Here is a 19,769-nt window from a genome sequence, read left to right on the forward strand (position 1 = left end):
TGGAAGTTCTGCGGTTGCACTGTTTCTAATAAGGTAAAATCACATTCAGGAAACAGTAGGCCTATTCACATGTCATATGAATTACATAAATTTTAGCTGATAGAGATCTACTTGGATAAGATAGTGATGGCTTTTGGGGGAATTACTTTTCCTGGTAAAGATCCTCAATTTACATTAGTTGCTATCTTCTGCTTAAGCCTTCTTAAAGGGGTAAAGATGTTTTGCTAGATAAATAAATGCATTAGTATATGCCAAACTCAGACATGGACTGGCTGGAGTGGAAACAGCCTGGGGGAAAATACTTCTTGAACCTCTCTTACAAATGGAGAGTAAGGCAATTTAAGTTGAGGTCCATAAACTTTGCATCAGTAGTGATTTCTTAAAAAAGATTAATTTGAATGAGTTTGCTGTTTACTATTTTAAAGCATTTAGCTCAGAATAAAGCTTATTAAGGAGACCTGTGCTCTCTTTTACCTCTTTCATCTCCACATCTATGTTCTCCAGCACTGAATGGACCTAAGTGTGTTCCTGCTTCACAGGATGCAGTAACACACCCACAGTCTTCTTTTTCCCTCTGTTCATTTAGATGCTGCTGCAACTGAGTCATGCAATCTCTACATGAGATAGATTTGAGATATTTTTTTCCCCAATATTTATCTTGTTAGTTTCTCTGCCAACCATCTGAAGAATCTATACTGTGGGAGAGATAGGATATCTTACTTTGTACATCCTCCCTTGTGTAGTGTGGATGTGTCCCATCTCAGCTGCTGAAATGTGGTGCTTTTCCATGAGACTCTCTCCAAAGGAGTCAGTGTCCCAATTATGAAAAAAAAGAAAGGATTGTTGTAGAAAGGCTCTCTTCAATTTCAGTGATCTCATCTAAGCACTTGCTTTTACAACTGAACTACTACTCCAGGGTAAATAACACTGCTGAATTTTATCTCAATGCTGCCAGCTTTCATTTAACCTGTTGAACTGCAAGTAACTGACTATGTTGCTCTGACTGGCAGTCCCTAAGGGCCTTCCTTGGAGTGGAACAGGAGCACACTAAGGTTTCAGTTGTGAATCTCTTGTGATATCAGATGAGCGTGATGGTTAGATCTGGGCTTAAGTGAAGCAGCTGCTTGTCAAGGAGCAAACAGCATTATAATTGTCTTTGCAAAGCCAGAAATGGTCAGTACTTTGAACCTAAGCAGCCAGATCTTCCCTTCGCTTGTGATTTCAACCTAATTTAAATCTGTTTCTCTGCTGGAAGAAGAACCATATTCAAATCTGGATTAGAGAACCCTAAAGCATTTATAGCTCAAAAGACAACTCATAAGACATGAGGTTTGAGGGGGGGCTCCCCAACAAAAAAAATATAGTCAATATTAAGAACAAGGAAGTAACTACACAAGAGCATCAATGAGAAGAGGAAGGGAGATGGAGAACAAAGTGTTCTCCCTACTGGTCTGGGAAAAAAATAATCTCCAAAAGCCTTGTGTACAACAGTCAGTAGCTTTCATGATGCCTAGAGTCCAAATGGCAGTGAAAATCTTGGGTCTTAATACTTTAGGAAAGTAATAAGAGTCTTCCCATTATCCTCTCAAAATAATTAATTTGCCCCTTGGGCTATGATTTTGGAAATAACAAAGTCTGTAATACCTTCCTCTAAAGCTTTATTGGAATAAAGTTCATTTTACTTATATCCTGCCTTCCTAGGGTTGTTATGTGGTGCTTCATTAGTGTTCATTTTTTCCCCGTAGCAGTATTAAGTGTTTGAGGGCACTGCGTGAATTTTGCATTCATTGGGCAAGTGCATGCTTAGATTTATAGTAAATTCAGTGTATATAAATTTTGATGTATTCTCAACTCTATGTGAACAAATTTACTGAATAAGACGACCCATCAAGAATTATTGGATACCACCTCAGGCTTGGAAAGTCCCACAGCTGCAGACCACAGGAAGTTCTCTGTGAAGCTAGCACTGTATATTTGTCCTGTCCTTGTGCATCTGCTCTTCACTTCTGTTGGAGACAAGGCAATGCATAATACAGTTCTTTGTCCTGATCTGTTGTTATCTGATATTAAGAAAATCCAGCTGTTTTTTTCTGTTTCAGCATTTATTCAAAAGTGCAAAACATTCCAGGATGGTATGTATATGTTTGCATTTGAATGACCATGGAATCCTGCTTCCCCTTTACCTCCAGTTACCAAAAATATATATAGTGAATCTACCATTTTATCCAGATTTAATGGATGAAGCAAAATGTTTATCGTTTCAAGCCACTGCTGAATGAACACTTGAAGTCTTATATAGGCTGCATAAAGAATATTTATCTGGTGTTTAGCAGAGACAAAGGTAGAGGCAAGATTACCTGTTCAGTTCTAATCTAGTCTTTGAATGCAATAAAAATTGTTTTGGAACAAAGTGCCTTTACCTGTCTTCATATCCCAGCTTCCATAGGGTGAGGAGCTAGTAGCCATACTCAATACAGTCTCAAGTCGGGTGTGCTCTTGGCTCTTACCCACTAGACACAGGTGTAGTAATACAGCGATTTCCTCAAAGGTCCTTCTTAGCACTTGGGTAACAGCAAAGGCTTCTGAAATTTGAGGAAAACCAAGCTGAAGTGATTCAGGGAGAAACCTTTGAGGTAGTGATGAAACTGTCAAGTATTGGACATTCTTTCAAGAGGAAATGGTATTCCTTAGCTGTTTAAAATGTCCTACAAAACAGTGTTTCTGATGAAATTGTTTGCCAGGGATGATTGATTTTTTTTTTTTTTTCCCCCCACAAGAGCAGTTCAGTCTTGATCAACATCTTTCTTGTTCCAGCTAAAATGTATTTTTTAGCTTATGTAGAAAAAAACCCAAAAATAACAGTTTTCTGGGGTTTTTTTGTTGGATTTTTTTTTTCTTTCTCTAACTGAAAAAAGTTACCCAAGGGCTGTAACAAAGTTATTCTAGAGATACTTTTATTTCGCTTATCATATGATCCTAGCATGTATTATAAGACAGAGTATGGAAGTGGGGAATCACTGTTTGGATTCTTCAACTGAGTTAAGACAGAGTGCTATCTGAATCCTTCATGCCTCAGAAAACTGAAGAGAATACTGTGCAAGGGTAGTCTGTGGTTTGCCTACCAACAAATAGTAGAACTTCCTTAGTCAGTCAGTGGCACAAAGAAGATTGTCCTAATCACACTTGTAGTTTCTGGCCCCTTGACAATGTTTCTGAAACCATTACTGATGTTTAGAAATGCACTTGCCTTTTTTTAGTCAGTTAAAAGAAAAATATGTGGTTGGAAATGAAGACAGTGTCATGGAAGTTGTTTTCTCCCTTGCTGCCTCTGTTAGGGTTCAACATCTGTAGCTCCATGTATATGTGAAAATAGAAATGTTGGATCTGATAAATTATGAGATTAATGGCGTTGAGACTGAGAATTGATCCATATCCCTTTAACATATAGCTAAGATTAATTTGCTTCAGTCATCAGTAATGTGGTTTAAAGAAGCATAGATGGAACCAAAGCCTTGTAATAAGACTGATAGGGTAAGAAAATACATATCTGTTGTGATTTGTATAATATCTACTTTCTCTGAAGACACTTATCCTAGTCAAGTCACTCCACAGATGTAGCATTCATCCAGATTTCTGTTTGGGATTAGTAGAATCTACAGCCAGTTCATAATGTACTGACCATTGTATTTGGCAATCTCAACAGTATCGGCAATCTGTCAGTTCTTTGCTTTTCAGGGCTTTGTTGTGTATCTCTTCAGGAAGAACACTCTTTGTTCTGTGGAGGTGCGTTTTAGGGGGAGGGTGGCTCAGTCAAATTGAGAAATGCAAGGTGTTTTTAAGAGTGAGCTTTTTCACTCTCTTGCACGTTGGTCCTTGGGCGGAAGGAAAGATGAGTGTCATGGTTTGAGCTCAGAGAGCGACTGAGCACCACACAGCTGCTTGTTCCCCGTTTCATTCCCACTGATGAAAAAGGGAAAATAAGCCAGGCTTGAGGTTCAAGATAGGACTGGGATGGGCAAATCATCCATTATGGTCACATGCAAAAGGCAGACTTGTTAGGGGAAGAAAAAACATAGACTTATTACAGACACGGAGTAGGACAGTGAGAAGCATTGCCACATCTTGAGAACACCTTCCCCCCACCCCTCCCTTCTTTGCGGGCTCAGCTCTGCTCCCGATATCTCTACCTTCTCCCCCAGCAGCACAGGGGCAGGGAATGGGGGGTGCAGGCAGTGCTTCCGCTTCTTCCATCTTCAGTGGGGGGATCTCCTGGAACTTATTCCGCCTGCTCTATCGTGGTCCCCCTCTCACAGGAGACAGTCCTCCACAAACTTTCTCTGACGTGAGTCCCTCCCACGGGCTGCAGCACTTCCTTACACTGCTCCGTCATGGGTCACCAACTTTCTCCAACTGGAGTCCCTCCCACGGCTGCAGCCCTTCCTGAGCTGCTCCGGTGTGGGACACCCCCACATGCTGCAATCCTCCCAGCGCTGAACTACAACAGCAGGGCTGCCTTTTCCCACAAGACCCCGGCCGCCTTCTGGCACGGCACCTTGATCATCCAGGTGAAAAACACGGCCCATAAATCAGTGTCTGCTCCACCACAGATCTCCATGGGTGGCGGGGGGGGCTGCCTTGCCGTGTCCCCACAGGATACAGGGGGGTCTCTGCTCTGGCATACCTCCTCCCTCCTTTCTTCCTCCGTTCCTCCACTGAATTTGGTGTTCACACAGCTGCCCCAATTCCTCCTTCCAAGTCTGACGACTCCTCCCAGGTCCCTTCTCAAATACGTTATCGCAGAGGCGCAGCTGATGGGCTCAGTTTTGGTGCAGAGGTGGAGCTGACTTGGAGCTGGGGGAGCTTTGAGAAGCTTCTCACAAGGGGCCACCCCTACAGCCCCCTCCCCTGCTACCAAAAAACCCCACCACTCACTCAAACCCAGGTCAATGTGACACAGCTCTACTGTGTCTCACTACATTTATCAGTGTGGTTCTTACTCTCACCATGATTTTTCAAGCAAAATCATAGCCTGCTGCCAGAGGAGAATCAAGGTCACTCTAAGCTTCAAGAGCTGCAGGATACATTCAAATATGTGTCCACAATGTCATAAGTAAATAATAACTTTAGGCTTTGGAGAATGTGTGTCAATTTAGAGTTATATCTCAGTTACAAATATCATTGTTCCCTTGTCATGCAAACTTGTTTTGGTTGCTGTTGGGAGTGTAGAATACTAACTATGCTGGGTCTTCTGAAGCTAATAATTTGAGTCTCAAAAAGTTGGATTAAAGTTGTGCTTTATTTCTAGCAGCAAAAGCTCAGCAATTTTGTATTTGAAATAAATTTAAGAGGAACCTAAAGATTTTAAATATTTCCTAATGGAAATTCTGAATAAACAATATAAGAAAGTGGAATTGTAGCATTAATAATGAATGCACATACTGACTGAGCTGTGAAGTACATGATTGAAGACCCCATAAATTTAAATGAAATGTGGTCAGTTGGTCTGCAACATTTTTATGAAGATAACTTATTATGAGGGGGTTTTGTGCATTTAAGATAATTCTGTGATCTGAAGATCTGTCCCATGTTTTGTACTATTGGATGCACTTAACAATGGCTGTTTTGAATTTTTTTTTTAGTAGTTTTAACTTAGAATTTTACTCAAATTACTGCCCTACCTAAAATTTCTTCACATTAAACATTTAGGAAATAAGTATTCAGAGAAAATGTATTCGAAATAGGAAGGGAACACTCCCATAAAATATTGTTTCTTTTTGCCTAGAATGTACAAGATAATAGCTGGCACTTTAGGAATAGTTTTGATTTAGGTCAGTCAATAGCTACAGATTATTTTGCTGAACTTGCTTTGAGTTTTAGGACATATATGGCAACTACATCCTCTAGTATTAAGACTTACTTTAATTTACAGCATTTTTCTGGTCAGGATGGAATATGCAGATTGGTAACAATGTTATATGTCTTGAATTCATGATTAACGGCCAGTCAATGGGAAATTGTTCTACAAGGATTCCATTGTATGATGCAAAGAACTGCATTAGTCCAGCAAATAATGGTGGCATATTCCACTGTAATTACAATAATTGGGTTTTGTGTTCTTGTGAGTCAAAATATTGACAACAATTCGGAAGATGTTTCTAATTTTACTGTCACTGCAATTTGTATACTTTGACCATAAACAGTCATGAAAAATAAAAATGTTTTCAGACTGATTTATTTTCTTTAATAGCCACACTAAAACTATACTTCCTTTTTAAAATAAACATTTTTACTATAATGGCAGTTTTGAATCCCATAATGGAAAGTAACTCTATATATTTATATTACATGATACATTCCCTATGTGTAATTCTAAGAGTTTGTATGTGTTAAGAGCTCTCCCTGCAGAGCTAACAAGCTGCCAAATTACATTTCACTGGCTATTAATTGTTTTATTTTAAGGTCAAGTTCTTTTTGTCCTTTAAAAAGGAAAAGGTAAGCAGAGGAGAATGGTCACTTTCAAAACTATTTTTGCCTTATTTTTCTTGACTGTTCTTACTGTATGTTTTGATATTCAGAATAACTGAACTAGCAATCAAGTATTGCTAGCCTTAAAGAGTCAAATGCATTATTATTGGTGACTTGAATTTAGTCTTGGAGAGCTGATCTCTGAACATATTCACAGGGTGTAGATGGTATCTCTAACTCTGAAAACATGTTCAAAATATCTGTGGGCACTAGGATTGTGTCAGATAAGCAAAAGAAACAGAATGAGGCTTCAGTTAAGAGAAAATGAGATACATTTCAAAGTTGAAATGAGTCAAAATTCTGTAAAATATTCAGAAATCCTGTTTTCTTGACATTGTTTGAATACAACTTGTCTTGTTCAGATGCTTTCCCAAAGGAGCCCAGTTCGTATTCCTCCTGGACTGGTTATGACAGCATTTGGGCCTAATGTATGCAGGAAAAGTAGCTCAATGCTGACAATAGATGTCAGCTACTTATTCTGTGCTGTTTCAGCCACTGAGTGTTAATGGCAAAAGTAAACTACTGTGGCCGAATTGGAGCTACTCTGCAGAAAGCTGTGTCTGCAGATTTGTCTAGTTATTGAAAGGTTTAATGCAAGATTATGTAGTATTAAGTTAGTAAACCTGCAAAGAAAGAGAAGCAGGAGTAAGGATATATGAGGATTTCTTGCTGATTGTGAAGTTGAGTTGGCAACATAAATGTGTTAAAATACGTTCCAAGATAGACTTTTGCTAGGAAATGTTTGGAGAGATGAGGTACCTGCTCTCCTCACTTGAAAAAGGATAACCTCAAGGGCTGGGAAGTCTTTAGGGAAGACAGGTAGCTAGGTGCTTTGCTTTGGACAAATGTGCTTTTTCTTATTGATGTCACACTGTATTTTTCCTGCTGTCACAATCCTCCTGCTACTGCTGCATGGTAGAACTTAATAGCTGAACTGTATCTGCTGCACAGTTCACTTTGTGGGGTTCTCTGAATGCTCCTCTTCTACACCCAACTGGAAAAATCTGTTTTCCAACCTCTTTGCCAGACTTTACTCCTTATTACCATCCGTATCGATCACGTACATTTGATTGAGCTTGGAAGCCTGCTTTTTTTGTGTGTTCAGGGGAAATAGCTTTCATAAGAAAAAAGGCATTATTTTTTTCAGGAACAGAGCCCAAGAGAGAAGAAATGTTAAAACAAAGATGTCCATGTTCACTTCTATATCCATATAGAAACCTGGAAAGGGCTAGCTACCCGAGATATGCACATATAGACCCTGTATCTTAAGACATGGGAATTTTCTATGGATGATTCAGTTTGAGAATGAGAAACCCCTCTAGGGTTCAGTTATAGGCCGTCTGTTTCTCTGGCTTCCTGTCTTTGGGGTCTCCTAGTCTGTTTGGCTCAGTAAGATAGAGGACAAAAGTCCATAGATGTACACTTTGTTGTAGTAAGTAGAGGCTCTAAGGGCATGTTATGCATGCCACATGGAAAAATGTGTCTGTTGGCAGAGTTGTATGTACTCCTGAGATGCTGTATTCTTTCTCCTGTAAAAGACAGGAGGCTAGAGGTAAACATCCAGGCAGTTGGACCACATACCTAGCCATGTAGTAAATATTTATGTTATTGTCCAATGTGCAGTATGTCTAAATGATGATAGCAGAATGGCTACAGCTCGCTCACAGCTACCTGCATTCAGCACTTTTGTTTTTGTTTGTTTGTTTGTTTGTTTGTTTTGTTTCGGTTTGGTTTGGTTTGGTTTTAAAAAGGAAATAATCACATCTGACATTTTTTTTTGGAATAAATTTTAGCTTGCTGTTCTGACAAGGAACTGAAAACAGCTTCCCCTAGCTTTCTGTTGTGGGTCATTCCCATGAGGAAAACTGAAAACCAATCCTGGACATAATGTAACCAGAAATGTAAAAGTTAAAATATCTAGATTAGTAACCCTTCTTTGTCACTTAGCTCCATATTTTCATTAATGCTTTTATCACAGCACAATCAATAGACATTTAGAAATAACTAGTTTGTTCAGATTAAATTTGCCAAGGAAAATCCTTTCTTAATGCTTTTGAAAGGGCTTGAACTGAGTGCAGTGGAAATCATTGCTTACTATCTGAACAGATAGCGAGTGGCACCAACACTACATGCTTCTCTACTATGCTCCATTAATCTCCAGTTCTCTTCTGACAGGTCATATCTGTATATGAGGAGGTACTTACAACTCTTTGTGCAATTCGTCCCTGACCACTTTTCCGAATCTATCAACAAACCTGCTTGTCAGTTAATGCCAAACATTACACAGGTTCTGTGGTATGGATGTTTCTTCACTCAACAGAATATTTCATACAAAATATTCAGCTAAATATTTTAAGACAATATGTTTAATTTAAAGAAAAAAAAGTTGAATTTGTGCTGAATATACTTTTTCTTAAGTAGACCTATATTTATGATGCTGTAGAAAATTTTTGTTGTTTTTTTTTTTTCTGAATGTGTTGCATCCTTCTTGTTTGCTAGGTCTTACATATGCATTCAGAAATATGTTTCACTCTTTTCTCTTTGCATGCTTTCCAGTACTACATGCCTTTGTGATTTTGAATTATGTGTTGGTATTCATTTACATCTCCGTGCTGTCCCGTTAGACATGTAATGAGTGATTGTGGTTCCATGGGGTGTAAGTCAGTATGTAATTTGGCCTGCAGGCTTATCTAAACAAAGGAATGTACAACAAATAAAACCAGCATTAGTGCATTTTGAGTGCTGATTGTTTCAAATCAGATACACAGGAAACCAGATGTTGAAGTTTATCTAAAACACTTGCAGCCGAACATGTAACTAAGTACAGCAGCAGTAGTGCATGGTGCTTTGTACATATACTTAGCAATATGGTTGCAGCAAATACAAATTTATTCTTATTTCTCAATTTACTTTTTCAGATGCTCTTTCATTTCTGTCCTGCTAACAAACTACTGCTTAATTTGTTTTGGTCTGATTCTGCAGGTCCTCTGGAGGCAAAATCAAATTGCAGTATCAGCCATGTCTCTAATGACAATAAAATTAGGTGCCTAAAATAAGGTACATAAAGTGGCTTTTTTAACTGTATTGGACACTTGTAGCTCTTAGAGTTGTGTATGAAACAATCTGAGTATTTGGCATTTGCAGATGGCTTACATTTGATCACCTAGTAAGGATTTAAAATCCCAGCTTCAGATGCTCAGATTTTTAACACTTTTACAGAAAACTAAAATAAAAAATAGCTCCTTCTTCTTTAGACCAGTACTGTGTACACTCCTGACACTTTAGTTCCACAACAGTAATTAAGAAAAGCTCTCATGATAAAACTTTCATAAAGAAGTTAGTCTAAGCTAATGATACTTTTTGCTGTATTCTTCCAGCAGGACTGCTCAGGTGATCTTGAATACCATTTGGCTGCTAAGATTACGAATAATAGTAAGTTGAAGATGCTTTTAAAGGCAGTCTGGTGGTCAGGTGTCAGAGACTTAGAGGTGCTTTGGCTTTTATAAGCCTGTAAGTTTCCTTTTTTTTCTGAGGAAAGTAGGAATTTGGAAATGTCTCAGTCTAGGCCCTAAAGCAGTTTGCCACTCTGTACAGCTTTACAAATCCTCTGTTTTGAGCAGTGAGGTGATATGAGTTCCTGCCACAAGAAAGAAGACAAGAAATAATGCTGTGATCTCACAGGTAGTTCCTCCCTGTGGATAAAGCAAGCAAAACAAGAAAGACCCCATCCTTACTTCCATCTAGTAGAGGAGACATTATCCTCACCAGCGTTCTCTATATGTTAATCTTTTTACTGCTTTGAACACTGCTTTAGCTTACCTTTAATGTCCCATTTGGTCTCTCTCCAGCCCTTTGTTTTCACATGCACCTCTACAGCTTTCTTGGTCATCTGTATGCATCTTCTCTGTGAGCTCTTCCCCTTCACCAGGTACTTGGCATTGCCTTCACACAATCTATTACTTAACAATTTGAGGAATGTGACAGGAACAGCTTTATGTTAGTATCTCGAATTTACTGTCCATAGACCTGTGTTCTACCCATATACCTGTGTTTTCCCAGTTTAATTTGCCAAATACCTCCTTTCATTCAAGTTCTTTGGTGTTTGTATTCCTAGGAGAAGCAACTGCAGGTACTCTTCCATATAACGTAAACAACCACTGCAAATCTCTGCAGACTTCTGTAAAGTAGACTGTGTAGGAATAGTATGAATTATCTTTAAATCTGTGTTTGAGATGTTTTTGGTGATTATGAAAAAACCTCCTAATAAAAACAGTAAGTTGGAGTTACTTACAATAGAAGAGACTTGGTTTTTCTTTTTTTACTCTTCTTTATCTGAGAAGAGGATAGTTCAAAATCTTCCGGGTTATTTTGTCTTGGTATTGGTAGGCATTGCCTATTTGAGGCTGACCGTGGTAATGCGAATCATGTGCAAGGATTTTTTTTTTCTACTGCAGTTGTAAATTGGGAGTTCAGTTTTTCCCCACATTACAAAAATAGAAATTATTGTAATACAGATAAGGAATCTAAGGTTAGGTAAAGCTAAGTACCATTACAAAAATTTCTCTGGGTTACATTTCGATGCATTTATTATATTCTCACCATTTTAGAAACTGACACTGAAAGAAATAATAGAGGTATGTGGAACTTAGTTTTCCTTTAGATGTTTCATTTAATGAGTTGATCTGTTTCACAGATTCCTAGGTCTATGGCATTCACTGGTATTTGCTGTACTGTGGTAGATACGATTCTGTATTTTCAACTTGCTGCTTCCAATTGTTCACACTCAGAAAATATATAAAATTTTATAACTGAATAGGTACACATCATCTTCATGTCATAAGTAGTAGCACATGGAACGGAAGGATGGATTCTCTTTTCTTTCCCCCTCATATTTTTTTGCCTCCTCTCCTTGCTACTCTTCAGCAACAAAAATTGGGCATTAATTCCCATAAAGTAAGTTTGGAAAAAGAAAGCTTATTAAAATAAATACAGAGAGGGAAGATATAGTTGTTCTGGCTTGAGCTGCAGCTGGTACAAACTTTACCATATGTAGTAGCTGGACCTTATTTCTGGAAAGCATCACTGCCATGTGTTGAATGTATTTTAATGCTCCACATTTCCTCAAAATGAAAGCGTTATCATGAATGATTATTATGAATTACTTCATTGCTCAGAAGCTTATGGCTTCTTGACATTAAAAAAAAAAAAACATTGTTCCTTTTTGTGTGGTTGTCAGAATTTTGATTTATGACTGAACATTGTTGTCTAAATGAGTTTTGGAAGTTCACTCAGGGAAGCGACAGCTAACATCAGAAACTGAGTTGGTTCCAGAAAGAGTGTTTCAAAGAAGAAGATAACTGCTCATGACTCTGACAGTCACCTTAAGGACAGAAAATACTTAGAAGTGAGGATATGTTGCTTATATTTACCATTGACATGTTCGGATGTGTGGACCAGAAAACATTATTAATGGGTTAATATTTTGAAGCAGGAACACACAGAATTAATGGGTGATAAAAGCAGAAAGGGATTTACCCTAATAGCTCTTTTTTTATTAGGGTTGCAAGGATAAAACAAGTATTCTATTGTGATGGCTTAGTACTTCACACAGCACAAACCTGAACTGACTCTGAATTGAATCAAGTGGCTCTGAGAGTAGTAGGGAATCTTATAATATCACCACCTAAATATGATGAAATAAATATTACAGCTCTGAAGCTGTGATTTCTGCTTTTACTTAGGAGCAGCACTTCTAGGAGAACCTCTTTTATCTTTCTATACTTGTGTAAGGTAGAGGCAGTTTTTTGAGAGATACCTAGTCTGTAACCAAACTGACAAAAATTGTTCTGTCCACGGACCTGACCACATGGGAAGCGTGGGAGGGGAGAGGGTAAACAGGGAGGTGATCTGTAAGACATGACCTGTGTTTTTTGGAGCCAAATGCACATCTTCAACTAATAAAATTAACTATGGAGTATATGTTACAGAACTCTTTGTTGTATAAAGTATAGAATCACGTCATTGTCAAAATGCTCATAGGAATGAAATGTATGTGTACTACTTGTGGGATGAGATTGTCACAGATAATCATAGCAAAGTCTTCACCAAACAGAACATTTGCACGCTTCTACCCTATATGAAGAGGGAACAGAAGCTGGCCATGCTTATGTAAGTAACCAAGCAGAAGGTGAGGCCGTTAGGATTATATTGTACGTGCCTCTGCAGGAGGTCCATGGTCAGAGAAGCAGGGGTTCCAGGTGCACCCTGCAGTGACATCAGAGCTGCTCTGCAGCACTCAGCACAGCCCTCACAAATGGGAATAACAAGAAAGTGAAGGTTTCCCAACTGGCATGCTACTCTTGTCCCTCATTTCTCATAACTGTCATGTTATAGAGCAAAGAGCCATTGTAGTAGTGAGCATGTCTCAGAAAAGGAATTAGCAAGCCAAATGTAAACAGTTAGGGTTTTGTGTTGTTTGGTTGGGTGTTTTTTAAGAACCCGTGGATGCAGATAGCAAACAGCAGTGTGATGAGACAGAGATAAGTTTGATAAGGCAATATGGAGCAAACCTTTAGAATGACATAAATAAAATATGCTCCTATTTCTTATGACAAACATATTGCAGTAATCTTAATATCTATCCTGTGCTATAAAGGGGGTGAAACCCCATGAAATAACTAGGTCCTTCTCTTACTATTTAACAGTCCATTGTGTAGTAGGAATTGACAGCATTACAATGTTGTCCTTTTAATTTGATTATGACTTACATCGGCACAGTGACTTAACTCTGCCTTTGGCTGAATCTCAAATTCTGCTGGGTTTCTGTGAAGAAAACCTTACTGAAGTTGAAGCCAAAGCTCCCTCAGTTTAATCCTGCAGGTGTGATCATGTGTGACGTTACTTCTTTAGATACTGAAGGAGCCTATTCCTGAATCTGTGTGTGTTTCCCAAAGCAGTACTTCAAATATTGGATCTATGTATCTGACGACTTTGTCCAGAAATAAGGTTCTTACAGAAAAAATGTCATATCAGAACAAGTGCATAACTGGCAGGTCTCACAAAATGAAGCTCCTTTAGAGCAACCAAAGTGTTTTGGTAGTACTGGAAGAGCACAGAATTTCATGTTCCCCGTGCTAGGAAGATTTGGTCTTCCCCTGGAAACATAGTTTAATTGTGATTAAATGCAGCAGATGTAATTTTATGTCCTTTAGCAGTGATTAGTTATGCCACTTTAATTATATTCCGTAGACTTAATTTTCACTCCTTGCCATTTATGCTATGGCTCTTCCAATAGTAAGCTCTGAGGTTGTATGCTTTTTAGTATTTAGTTTGTATGTAGTCCAGCCAAAGTGGTAGTGTAGAATTAACTTGAGTTTTCAACAGTTTAGTTTTCTAGGAGACAGGCTTTCTTATTTCTGTCATGTGGGTTGTTTTCTTCTTACCCATCACAACATATGCAGGTGGCACCACTTAGTATTTTAATTGTTTTGTTTGACACTTAATTTTAGTGATTTAGTGTGAGTATGGTGAATTTCTGCTTACAGTGAGATGGTCCTCAAGAAGACAAACCTTTCTTGTAAGAAGCTCCTGTGTATTTGAAATATGTATATGCACATAGATATTTTTGTATGGCATATGTTAAAAGCATCAACTTCACCAATTGTGACAAAAAGAGAAAGCCATGTCTCTCATTAGAACCATTTTTTTGGAACGAGTATCTTAAGGGAAAGAGCTTGTATATATTGTCTCCCTAACGTATTATGATTTCTTTGAATTATTTGTGCAGTGAAAAGACGTTTAGAAGGGAATACCCAAGAAATGTCACGGGCCAACAGCTTCACTGATGATACCGACTTTATATCAGAGGAGTCGCCACTGTCAGCTGTATCCGACGTGGCACAGTAAGTGAAACAAAAACTTTTTAATTGATAATATAAATGCTCATTAATGGTGAGGGAGACTTGTCAGTGAATAGAAGTACTATTATCTGACTGGCTGTGCTTGAAGTGATTTTGAGTTTGATATTATTTAACTATATGTGAATGTTTCTACAAAACGCAACTTTTGCTTTAATGGAAGTAGTCAGACACTGGGAAAGAGAAGCATTGTTCTGCGACAGGTGGCTTGCAGTCTTGGTGTCTTTGTTTTACTTTTAAGGCAGCTGACACAGTTCCTGAGATTGAGTTTTACAGGTAGGTTTATTCTTTGTAGAATTCTGAATCAGTTTGAGCTCCTAAGCACTCTTGATACAAATAATGTATGAATTGATTTGAAACATAAATGAAATAGTAATTTATAGATACAGCCTGAAAACGGAAAGGCTACGCTATGTGTAATATTTTGATAAAGTGAGCACACCTGTAGGGAAATGATGTTCCAAAAATATGAAAGTAAAATTGTTAAGAAGATGCTGAGGGTGTCTGGATTGACCAGGACAAAAAAATCCCCGTTATCAATGAGTTCACTGCAGTTGTTGAATGATCTCTTATGTTGCTTGTATTTGGTTTAGGAAAAATCTTTTTCTTTAAATAAGCATAATAGTGTCTTCATGCAGGACACTTCCATATTGTGGTGGAAGGCTCTTGAGTAGCTTTCATGCTTTTGTCCTATAATGTACAATTCCAGTGTGGAGGATGGGGGTTCTGGAGTAAACTTCAAATGTGAAGCAGGGCATTAAAGGATACAGCAAGGCCTGGGTGGCCCAGAGAATTCAGGTATCATATTAAGGCTTTATCTTACATGCAGAAACTGTTACAAGCAATGCTGGTGAATAGATATCTTGAGTTAGTGGTGATACATGGCCTAAAGGTACAGTACAGCTGGCACAAGCTCAGAAAGGTCTAACTAATTCTCTGAATGTTTTAACGTTGGTGAAAAATTTGCCTGAGTTCACGCTTGCAAGAGGAAAACATGGAATTGTCATTGGAAAAACCCTTTAGTAAATATCTGAGATTGAAAAGAAAAAATAAAAATTGTTGCTTGCCTTCGGATAGGGAAAAATAGAGACCACGGTGTTCAGGATGAAGTTGAAACCAATGTGATTCCAATCGATATTGTGATTGCTTTTAAGATGTTTTCTTTCATGTCATATGGTTACTTTCTGTCCAGGTAACTCATGCAGGTGCTGTGTCTACTAAATCTATAGTAACTGTACTATGCTTTTATACAAGATATCTTAGTGCTTGTATTTTCCCAACATGCTATGTTTTGGACCTTCTTTCAAATCAGAAAATTATAAATTGCTCCATTCAAATTGTTCTTTTTTTTTTTTTTCTTTCTCTTTTTTTTTTTTTTTTTATTTTTTTAAATCAGCATGGTGCAAGCACAGGATTTTGCATTTGGAAAGAAATAGTTCTATTCTTATTTCTACTACTTAGTGCATGAAAAAATGGTTGTTTTTTATGTTTTTCTGTATTGCGCACCTTGCAAACTGTACCTGTGTTTCTAGCTCATATTAGAGCTTAAATGCATTTCTCTCTTGTGTGGAAAGTAAGAAAAGCAATAATAGAAAGCTAACCAAATATACAAATGAAGAAAATGTAAAATATGGAGAGTATTTGAAGTAATGTGTTACATGGTTTAAAGTAACATACTAGCAATTCATTTATTTCTCCTGATGCGGATGTGAGGTGCATATAAACAGAATGATCTTGCAGCTAAAAATTGCTAAATTAATGATTAATAAATTCTGAGACCCACTACATATACTGTATGTATAAATTTTAGCTGAATATTTGTAATGAACTTCAAATGTACAGAAAATATAAAGTCAAAAGTTATAGATGTAAGATAAAATTATAAAGATACTATGTAAAAATAAAGCCCAAACAGCATTTCATGTAGTTTTCTGCTTCTAAAGTCAAGCATGCCATTTTTCTCCTTTATCACAGATAATCACATTTTGTATGTGTGTAATGCTACTTCATAGGATGCGTTCATTTAAGAACTGTCCTGATTCTTGAGCAGAAATGTAGTATCTCATTATTCAAATTGTGAACTTTATTGGATAAACACAGAACATGATGTATTTAGGGATCTTGGTTTTAAACTGCCGTTTCTAATGCAAACAATAAGATATTAGCACTGTATTTGTCTGATATGCATGTCTTCTAAACGAATATTAGATATACTTAGTGTGATTATTTGTCTTGTCTTTTAGCAGAAGTATAAGCAGGTAAGTTTTCATGTGTGTTATACTTGCTTTGATGTGTGAGCTTCCCAAAACAGCATGGCTTTTGCTTTTCACTTAGTAATGTATTCCCTTCACTAGTGTGCCTTGGAATTTGTGATGGGAAAAGAATATTTTTTTTTTCTGTTAAAAGTTCCATTTTTATTCTGCTTGTTTACCTGGCTAGAATAAACAGTTATTCTGTTTGTTCACATAGATGTTGTTTCATGCTCTGGAATTATGTACCAGTTAGATTTCCCTCTCGCCTTTCTCCCTCCGCCCCAATTTGGCATGAACTACATAATGGAAAGTGGTTTTACCTCATTTGGGAATAACATACATTTGATAACTAGTGTGACAAATCTTCATCCTAGGGTCACAATGCAGTCAGTTATTAGACAAAAATTCTTTCAAGAGTAGAATTCAGCCAAAGGTGTGTTTATATGCAATGAACCTTCTTGGGTTGCAAAGTAAGTGAAAACATGGCTTTCACGTAACAGTTAATGATAGTATGCTACGATGACAGTTTCACATGGAGCACTTCTTTGTGAAGTCAAGCTTGACTTTGTCAAGCTGCCAAAAGGCAGAGTTTTCCTTGCCTTCAACAAGTGTTATGAGTTACAAAATCAGTCTCACAGTATGTGTTTATTCCAAAGCCAGTAACTGGTCATTTTTTAAACTTTGTAAGCTGCTGTGTTGATTATTAAACATGAAATGTCAGGTCTGCAACTGTAGTGTTCTGAAGTTTTGTACTATAATGTGAACAGTAGATTCTTCTTAAATCCTTTTGGCTAGACAGATGATAGGAAAGATGTTTTCTGATGACAGTAACCTTTACTTTCAGCTATACTCTCTTCAAAACTCCCTTCATTGTGTAGGAAGGCAGATACTGCCCCTGGAGAATAGAGTGCCTACACCTGAGCCATGCTACCTTGGACAAACATCTGTTGCATCAATCTGCACGTGTGCATTAGTATCACAGTAACTAAAGTGGTTGCTCGGCAAAACCTATCAGGCTGGTTGGAAACTGGTGATACTACCATTTAAGAATGTGTCTTGAGTGAAGCAAACCAGTTCAGTGTATTGCAGCACTGCCCAGGTTTCAGTGGTTAATACATTCAGTGTTGGATTTCTGATGTTAGTGACCCATGAAAGTTTAGAGAAGGTATGCTGTCCTGGTAGAAGGTGTCAATAAAACCAAAACCAAATAGCAAGCTTACAAATTGAGCTTAAGATACCTTTCTGTAGAATTGTAGCTACTTTGGATAGTTGGGATGATGTTTGTTTCCAGTGGTTTGGGCAAAAATGTGGAAAAATGCAACCTCTTGAGCTAGGGAACAAAAGCATCATATGCAACATATAATTCTGTGGTTGTGTGAAGTTCTTGCTGAATATCTCTGGCCCAGGCTCTTGGGGGGTAAAAATCTCATGTGGTTGCTGACCTGAATGGAGCTTTGTTGTTTTATACTGACTGTTTCTGAGGTGTCCAAAGTTGCATAAAAATGATGTTGGAGATTAATCAAATCTGACATATGTTAATTTCAATCAGTTGATGAGTAGTTCTGTTTTAACAATAAATGCTTAGACTACTTTATTGCCAGATGTATTTACACATCCAGTTTTTCAAATTCTCTGCTGAGCAGTCAGATGACTCTGTAAGTGCACAGACTGCAAAATGCTGTTTTGTATGTGCTTTGAAACCTAGAAAAAAGCTAGTGATTATATTTGTCTCATTACAGCACATTTCCTTGGTCCTTAGGGTTAATCTTCTACCTGTATTGGTAACCATCTAAATTAAGTTATACATTAGGAAAGGTCTAAATCTTGAGAATGCTACTTCTGGAACTGGAAAGTGCATTTTTATCACTTTGCTCTTTCTTGCTAACCTTAGTACTTTCTTTATATCACCTGATTATATTTTTTTGGTGGAAGGTGTAAAATCAAACAATTTGAAGATGGACCCATCATCCAACTTGTTCCAACATAATACATAGTTCTACTTCTTTCTCCATGATGTTATGTCTTCAAGCCCCTCTTCCTTCCTAATTTCCTACTATTAGCACACAGATTTTCCAATAGAAGGACAGGGAACCTGATATAGATTTAGGCCTGCTTGTAAAAATAACACATAGCAAATTCTTGTATCTTTGTAACAGATTGTTTACTAATGAGAGAGACAAGTGGCAGGTTGTGATTTATGCTTTTTTTTTTTGTTCATTCTTGTCTCCTATCCATTGTTGGCAGGACTATTTTATCTGTCTGATGCAGGCTACCATGTTTATCACAAGGTCTCTGAGGAAAAGAGCTGATGCTATTGAGGTCTGTAAACTGAGTAAACTGTAAGCTTGCTAATTCTTGAACTGTGTCCGTAAGCAATGAAAATGCAAATAAAACTTCTCAAAGTGCATATGAATTTGGCAAGTGACAAAAGGAAAAAAGGAGGAGTACACATCAGAATGAGAGCAGGGACAAACCTTAGTGGATTTTTGACATTTCTTCCTAGTCTGAATATTTAAGGCCAGCCACTCACAACATCTGGTTCAAAGAAGAAATTTTGGCTGTGCTTGTGTTAAGTGACAGAGCCTTTGGGGATGGGTATGTGGGATTTGTAGTCCTTGAATACATGAAGAGGCAGGCAACAAAGCTGGTAGAAGGGCTGGAAGGCATGTCCTGTGAGGAGCAGCTAAGGACATGGAGCTTGTCTGGTTTGGAATAGGAGGCTGAGGGATGACCTGATTGCTCTCTGCAGCTCCCTGAGGAGGGGATGTGGAGAGGGGGGTGCTGAGCTCTTCTCCCTGGGACCCAGTGCCAGGGCACGTGGGAATGGCTCAAAGCTGCACCAGGGGAGGTTCAGACTGGACATCAGGCAGCATTTCTTTACCCAGAGGGTGGTCATACACTGGAACAGGCTTCCTGGAGAGGTGGTCCATGCCCCGAGCCTCTCAGTGTTTAAGAGGCATTTGGACAATGTCCTTAATGACATGCCTTAACTTGGTCAGCCCTGAAGTGGTCAGGCAGTTGGACTAGATGATCATTGTAGGTCCCTTCCAACTGAAATAAGTCCTGTAGACCTGCA

At 38.1% G+C, this 19,769-nt stretch overlaps 1 protein-coding gene across 1 annotated transcript in view; it reads left to right on the forward strand.

The window, feature by feature from the left end:
• LOC104358588 (potassium voltage-gated channel subfamily KQT member 1) overlaps positions 1-19,769 on the forward strand; it is a 503,557-nt gene that overhangs the window by 80,816 nt on the left and 402,972 nt on the right. The window contains exons 11-12 of the mRNA XM_032995036.2: positions 14,312-14,426; positions 16,685-16,699. Of these exons, the coding sequence (XP_032850927.2) occupies positions 14,312-14,426; positions 16,685-16,699 (130 nt within the window). The remainder of the gene's footprint in view (positions 1-14,311; positions 14,427-16,684; positions 16,700-19,769) is intronic.

Source organism: Tyto alba, unplaced genomic scaffold (genome assembly GCF_018691265.1).
Source record: "Tyto alba isolate M040663 unplaced genomic scaffold, T.alba_DEE_v4.0 Super-Scaffold_21, whole genome shotgun sequence".
Lineage (NCBI taxonomy): Eukaryota > Metazoa > Chordata > Aves > Strigiformes > Tytonidae > Tyto > Tyto alba.